The 7,481-nt window shown below is 36.3% G+C and overlaps 1 protein-coding gene across 1 annotated transcript; it reads left to right on the plus strand.

The window, feature by feature from the left end:
• Positions 1–4,631: 4,631 nt before the first annotated feature.
• On the plus strand, positions 4,632–6,919 carry LOC141706766 (uncharacterized). The gene is made up of 2 exons (XM_074509594.1): positions 4,632–4,985; positions 6,435–6,919. The coding sequence occupies exons 1-2, from the start codon at positions 4,757–4,759 to the stop codon at positions 6,746–6,748; spliced, it is 543 nt and encodes a 180-aa protein (XP_074365695.1). The 5' UTR covers positions 4,632–4,756; the 3' UTR covers positions 6,749–6,919.
• Positions 6,920–7,481: the final 562 nt, after the last annotated feature.

Here is a 7,481-nt window from a genome sequence, read left to right on the forward strand (position 1 = left end):
AGGAAACCTCTGACATTGCTCATGTTAAATCCTCAAAGAAACTCCTAGCAGGATTCACTAAAGCTAAACAGACTCAAGTTTTGAAGATTGCAACAAGTGGTTTTGAAGCAAGAGTTGTTAAAGGAAAGGATGCAAAAGACAAATCTGGATTGGGTAGTTCTAAAGAGAAGAGAATTCACAATACTACTGAAGATCCAACTTCCTTGAGTGAACCAGGTGTTGGAGCAACTCCTGAAAGGTTGAATCATCTTGAATCTGTACAAATGGTTTACCATACCTTCTTGAAAGAAAATATCTTGTTATATTTTATGACAGATGGAAGGGTATACCATATTAGGCAGAGTGATATACCACTGAAGTATTTTGAGGAACTGGAACATGTTTTATTCTTACTTCAAGTGAAGAACAGAATAACAGATAGTGTTGCAAATTATTTGAAGACTCAAATTCAAAGACAGAAAAAGCTTTACTCTGTAAAGTCTGACAACACATATTGTCCTAAGTACAGAGATCACAAAGGTGATATTGTCAAGATGAAGCCTAACTCTGCAAAGATTATAACTACTTTTCTGGGTTATAGGGCTGTTGAATTCAATCTTGAGTCTGATAAGGCATATTTGATCAGACTGGATCAGGATATAAAGAAAGAAAAGATTAATGATATCAGGGCTACTATATTTAAAACTGGTGAAGATACAGCTGAATTAAAAGATTTTAAAAGGATGATGCTTAATGAACTTGAATATGCTGAGAGATGTTTGTTGAAGAACTATCTCAGAACAACTCCTGATATAAAAGAGATCAGTAATTGAAGCCGAGTCAAAGATCTACAACTGTCTAAATTCTGATGTGTATACAGACGGAAGCTATTATCAGACCTTGAGGATGGTAAAGCTTTAAGGAATGTAAGTTGTAGTTATCTAGTCAAATTCTCATGCATTTGTACTTCATGTTTTTGATATCATCAAATATCTGTTAAACTTGTATATTATGCTAATTTACAAGTTGGGGGATATTGTTAGATATATTTGATAATGTCATGTCTAATATGATTTGTGTTTAGTTTTCAGATCTTACTTAACCGGACAAATCAGTACTTAACTGGAAATCAGTACTTATACTGAAGTCAGGACTTAAGATATCAGAACTTAAGTTGTCAGAACTTAAGTTATCAGGAGATATTTATCAGGAGATAATATCAGGACTTAAGGGGACTTTCAGATAAGAAATGAGGCTGATTGAAAGGAAAGAAGATCAAGAAAAATGCAAGAAGAGATATGCATGAAGAAGGAATTCTATGAAGTATAGAATACTTGGAAGAAAAGATAACTGATTGATATATTTTAGGAAGCAGAATTATATTCCATATCAATTAGTGATTATCTTGTAACTGTGTAGTATATAAACACAGACATAGGGTTTACACTATATGTGTTATCATTATCGAGAATAATATTCATTGTAACCCTAGCAGCTCTCGTGATAATTTGTTCATCACTGAGAGAGGACAGTTCCATATTGTAACAGAGTTTATTATATTGAATAAAATCTGTTTTCTATTACTTGAGTCCTTTAATTCGATTTGATTGTGCTAAACACTGTATTCAACCCCCTTCTACAGTGTGTGTGACCTAACAAGGTTAATACTGGTCCTTTAGTCAGAGGTAACAAATTAGATCAAATTTCTTGTAACAATCTCAAGAAGAAGCTAAGCTCTTTATCAACAAAGAGTCTAGAAATTTTGTAGCAAAACAGTCTTAATTTTAATATAAAATTAAGTGAGTTTTGAAGATCTGTGTTCTTTATTTTCTGCAAGCTTAAATTCTGCATGAACACATTTCACTACAAGATTTAATTTATTTTGTTCAACCATAAACATTCAAGAAAAGCTCAAAAATAGTAAAACACATTCACCCCCCTTTGTGTTATTCATTTCCTAATAGTATCAACCCTTTACGCTTTGAACAACTCAAACAAGGTGCTCAAGCTTGAACTAAGTTTTCCGAAAGAATGCAGAGAAGAAGCCTAACCAAGTAGACCGGGTGTTAGGCATAAAATGTCGTATAGCTAGAGCCCCAAGCTTGAGTTAATCTGAGCAAAAATAACTTGACAACAACCATTCAAGTCTAAGCACAATGATTCAACAACTACGAAGCATACAAGCACTCTTCAATTGCGATCCAAAATGTCGTGACAAGAAAAAATAAGAGCCAAACTAAGATGCAGCCAAACCGAAGACCACTAAGGAGAGGAGAACCCCTGAATACCATCCAACAAACTATGATCACGGTTAGCCAAAATGAGTTCAACACAGCAGCATGCAGTTTGACATAGACCAGGGCGTTTCCCTAGTGTGCAGTATATCCGTGCTAGCATCAAATCGAAAACAAGCGCAATCAAAAACCACTCAAATGCCAAATTCCGAGAAGCCAAACTGATCTTGAGAGGGAACATGACAACCATCAAATTCGCAACCAAAACCAGGTGAACAAAGTGACACAAGCTAATTGCAGTTATTTAACATATACTAGGCATCCAAGCACTCTTCAATGAAAACCAACAAAGAATAGCAAATAATCAGCCAAGTCCAAGTAGTTTAGGTTGTCCAGTAAAAGCAACATTAACCCAACAATCTATGACAAACTGAAACAAGGTGACAAGGCTTGAATTAAGTGTAGCATGGCGACTGTAAGGGGTGGGAATCCAAGAATTAAGCAGAAAGGATGTTTTAAACAGCACAACACAACCAACAGCCTAATGCGAGAGTTCAACAAACAGCATCACCAGCCCTTCCTAAGAAATCAAGTTTCTCAAACTTGCATTTACCCAGGAACCAACTGATTTTGTTGAAGTAAGCAAACCACAAACTGCAATAATGATGTTAACGTTGTCTTGTATAGCATGAACCCCAAGTTAGGTAACCGCTTTAGCACAAACAGCGAACAACAGGCCTCCCTGGTTATAGCCTAGTGGTATAGCAGTACTAAGCATTCCTGCACTCTTCCATGCCTCTAAGAGGTTCTAACCAGGGTGACTTGAAGTAAGCATAGAGGCCAGGGGGCTACAAGCACAGAAAATATGACCAGCGACCTAGAAAGAGGCATCCAAACGAAACAAAGCAAACCCAAACAGCAGTGTTTACTCGATCTTCAAGGAATTGCAAACATAATAACGAAATCATGTTTGTGAGGCTTGAAAGCAGCAATGAAATACTAGGAGACAGGTTGGAAAAGAAAGGGGAGGGGAGATTTGAAATGAAGGAGGGGGAAAATGAAATTTGAAAGTTCATTAGGCGGGATCCAAAAAATGAAAGAAATTTGAAATTTGAAAAATTTCAAATGGGCGGGTACCATTAATGGCAAAAAACGAAAAGGTGTTTGAAAAACAAAACTAGAACAATCTGCCATGAAGAAGATGAACCCACCAAAAATGCTAAGAACGAGAGCTTCATAACTGCAAAATAAGGCTAAAACCACAAAGAAATTTTCATGACTTTCGAACAAAGTTTCATGAACAGCCTTAGACTATCCAAAAAGCTAAGAAAAGTGGAGAAAAGATGAGAAATTTCTCAAAGAACAGAATGTACATGAAGCAAAGGTTTCGAACATTGCTAGGAAAGCAACGAATCAAAAGAAAATCAAGAACGGTTCTTGATTTTTGAAAACAAGAGTGTTTGGAAAGTGAAAACTGAAAATAGAAAGGATGATATATATTTTAAACATAGTAAATGCTAAAAAAATTGTTTTCAAAAAAAATTGTTTTCAAAATATCTTAAAGACATGTATTTCAAACATTAATAGTTTCATTCTCCTCCAACACATATATTAGAGACCGCGAGGGAGTGTGTGAGGATGAAAATGAAAAGGCCTGATGTATGGTGACCGGTAGGGCTGTAATTCGATCTGGTCGGCTCGCGATCTTGCACGTCTTGAACTTGTTTTGTTGGGTTCCGCCAGTGTTATAGATTTCGGAAATCGGAACTATTCGGTTGAGGTACTGATTTACGATTTATCGGACGATTTATAAAAAATCGGATGATTAATCGGCGATTTATCGGAAATCGGTTAAATCGGACAAATATTTTTGACCGATTTTTGAGCGATTTATCGGCGATTTTTGAAAAATCGGCCGATTTCTATAACAGAGGGTTCCGCTTGGATCGTTTAGTTAACGAGCTTTAGTTCGGTAAGAGATTCCGCCTTGTTTAATAGCTCGACTCGACTCGACTCGGAAAATTAAACGATTCGAGTTCGGATAATGTTTTAGGCTCAATTTAGTGAAAAAGTAAATGAGCTGGGTCGCCAAACTCGTTAAAATCGGGTCATTTAGCTAAACGAGTCGGCTTGACTCAACTTATTAAATTAAACGAGTCGAGTTCATGCAGACGTTGAGACTAAATTAATTAAACGAGCCGGCTCGAACTAGCTCAATTTGCTCGGACAGAATTACCCCAGTGTCCAAAACGAGTCTCTAGAAATTTAAATTTCTAATCGACTTCAAAAATATATATATACAAAAATTTAACAAGACGTGTGAGAAAGGGCAAGTGCAGAACACGTGAGTAACAGAAACATAATACCAAATTACAAAATTAGACATTTCCTTAGTTGTTAATCACCAATCTCTTTACGGACAAACAAAACACCAAACACATACGCACACCGATTGGTCTCTCTCACTCTCTCTTATCTCTCTCTCTCTCCCCCAAACAAACTCACCACAGCCACATCTCTCTCTCTCTCTCTCCTCTCTCTACATGGCGGCTGTTCTAGAAACCCTAACCGTCCCTCGCGCCTCTACTTTCCCGGCGATTTCATCTCCCTCCATCTGTTCTCTCTCCGGTCACCGGAGCTCAATTAAATTACCTAAATCATCTGGACTTAAAATTCAGTCCGTACGAGTCGCTGGATCGGTGAGTTCTAGCTCTCGACTCGTTCGCCGTGTCGGTCGTGTCGTTAGTGAGGCTCAGGACACTGCTGTTGTAGGTTAGACTCCTTCAGAATTTATTTTCGTATAGATAAAATTGTAAGTAGATGTTTAATTGAGGCTGTAACTTGTTTTAATTGCGGAAAATGTATGTTATTACTTGTCGAAATGTTTGTTATAATTGCGGAAATGTATGTTATTACTTATCGGAATGTTTATTATAATTTCGGAAATGTATATTATTACTTATCAAAATGTTTATTTCAATGGCGCAAATGTATATTTTATTATAATTGTGGAAATGTATATTACTTGTGTATGTATCGGAAATTGTAGATTGGAACACACAATTGGTTAATTGTGTTGTAGAATTGGTAGGCAGGGGATATTAAGTTATTTGTGCTTGGTTTGTATGGTGATATAATGTAGATGTAATCGGAAGGTCAGATATGTGTAGTTCAGTTAGCGTAAATTGTTTTGGTTAAATTTGGAGGTCTTTCTGGGTTGGGAACTTGGATACTATTTACAATAGCTTAACGTTTTGGGTAGTTAAAGCTTATGCTTTTCTAGTTGTCGTCTTCTTGTAATGTTATTTGTTAAGTAACAAAATGTTTATATCTTAGCGCCTCCAAGTTGTCGGTTTTGCCACTGACATTTCTTATGGTTATGGTTATGGTTAAGATGTGATTTTGTGCACTTCCACTTATCCTTAATTAAATCTGGAGCATTTATATTGTTTAAATCATTTGGCTTAAGGAAACTTTGGATGGGAATTGGGCATTGTCTTAAAGAAATTGTGGATGAAGTAGGAAATAATAAATGGTAAATGAGGTCCTTCAATCACTTTCAAGAGAGAACCAAGTTTAAATGTGGATGGATGAACTGACATGTTACTTTTCTATAACTTGGAGAGGTGCATTATGAGCACTGTTTTAAGAATTGGTGGGTGTATCCAGGAGGTCGGGGTTACGGGGTACCTTAAACGTTCATAAGGTGATAGGGAATTAATCGGAGCATTATTATAACACATTTTAGTAATGTTTCTAATTAAGAAATAATTTATACTAGTTCCGCCTACGCTGATTTGTTCCCAACTGATTAATCACAATTTTTCCATGTATGGATTTGATTTCCTATCCCGTCCGCCTAGGCCTAATTCGTAAGAAAAACTCCTAGTCACTCGATTTTCCCTTATCGAAGCTTTTTCATGCGGCATATAGCCTAGGTGTCCGATTAGGCCCATTTTCTTGAAAACTGATTGCATGGAAGTGTCAACTTACAACACTTGACACTTACAACACTACAAGTATAAATATCCTCAAGTTTCAATTCAGAGTCCAATAAATGTTTTATGTATAGAAATGAGGTGAACTTGGTACAATTATTATATGTTTTCCTATTTTAGCAATTAAGTGTTTACCAAGGTTTTTCTCTGTTCTTAGCACTCGTGCTTGAAAAAAGGATCTTATTATCCTATTAATGTTTTTTAATTTCTACTGAAACTGCAGTGCCTAGTGTCGTTGATGCAACATGGCAGTCACTTGTCCTCGAGTGTGATTCCCCTGTTCTTGTTGAATTTTGGGCTCCATGGTGCGGTCCATGTCGCATGATTCATCCCATCATTGATGAACTGGCCAAAGAATACGCAGGAAAGCTCAAGTGTTACAAGGTCAACACTGATGAGAGTCCTTCTGTTGCAACACGATATGGTATAAGAAGCATTCCAACCGTCATGATTTTCAGAGGCGGAGAGAAAATAGATGCAGTTATTGGCGCAGTTCCTAAAACAACACTCGCAGCCTCCATAGAAAAGCTCTTATAGAGGTGGCAAGTATATAGGTCTTTTTTTAGGCTTATGTCTCTTAATGTTTCATCTGTTCAGATGTTGGAAGTTCGGATACTATGAAGCGTAATAAACTAAATATGCTCATGTATAGTTGGATTATATGCTCTGTATATGCCCTTTAATTTATGTGTCAGAATCATTGTACCACATACTTAGGTCAAATCTTTTTTTAAATCTCTGATTGAAACATAACAATCTCCTACCAACTGAAATTTGATTAGTTTATGTGATTGGTCAATTGTGGTCAGTTGTTAATTTGTTATGGGGCCATGGTCTCTGAAATTTCAAGTCTCAAGTTTGTCTAAAGTCGTGGTGACCGCATCAGTACAAGGCGATGCAGACTGTTCTATAGCTTTTTCTTTTGCAAGCTAGTAAAATGGTCCTTTGGCCTTGGATTATTGTGTGAGCAGATAAATTAATCTTCCCTGGTGAAGAGGTAATTTCAAACAGGGGAAGAGATAATTGTAGCCTAAATATTTGTCTAATAATTATGTATCCACTTCCTTACCCTTGCTAAAAACAATCCATTGGCTTGCAACCGTGGTTATAGAAATTGGCCGATTTTTTAAAAATTGCCGATAATTTTTTTAAAAATCAGTAAAAAATATATGTTTGATTTTACAGATGGCTGATAAATTGTCAATAAATCATTCGATTTTTTAAAAGAATCGCCCGATAAATCATAAATCGGTATCTGAATTGAATAGTT

Source organism: Apium graveolens, chromosome 2 (genome assembly GCF_009905375.1).
Source record: "Apium graveolens cultivar Ventura chromosome 2, ASM990537v1, whole genome shotgun sequence".
Classification (NCBI taxonomy): Eukaryota; Viridiplantae; Streptophyta; class Magnoliopsida; order Apiales; family Apiaceae; genus Apium; species Apium graveolens.

Coding starts and splice junctions, on each gene's coding strand:
- LOC141706766 (XM_074509594.1), top strand. CDS start 4,757: ATGGCGGCTGTTCTAGAAACCCTAACCGTCCCTCGCGCCTCTACTTTC. Junction 4,986..6,434: donor TCAGGACACTGCTGTTGTAG/GTTAGACTCCTT, acceptor CTGAAACTGCAG/TGCCTAGTGTCGTTGATGCA.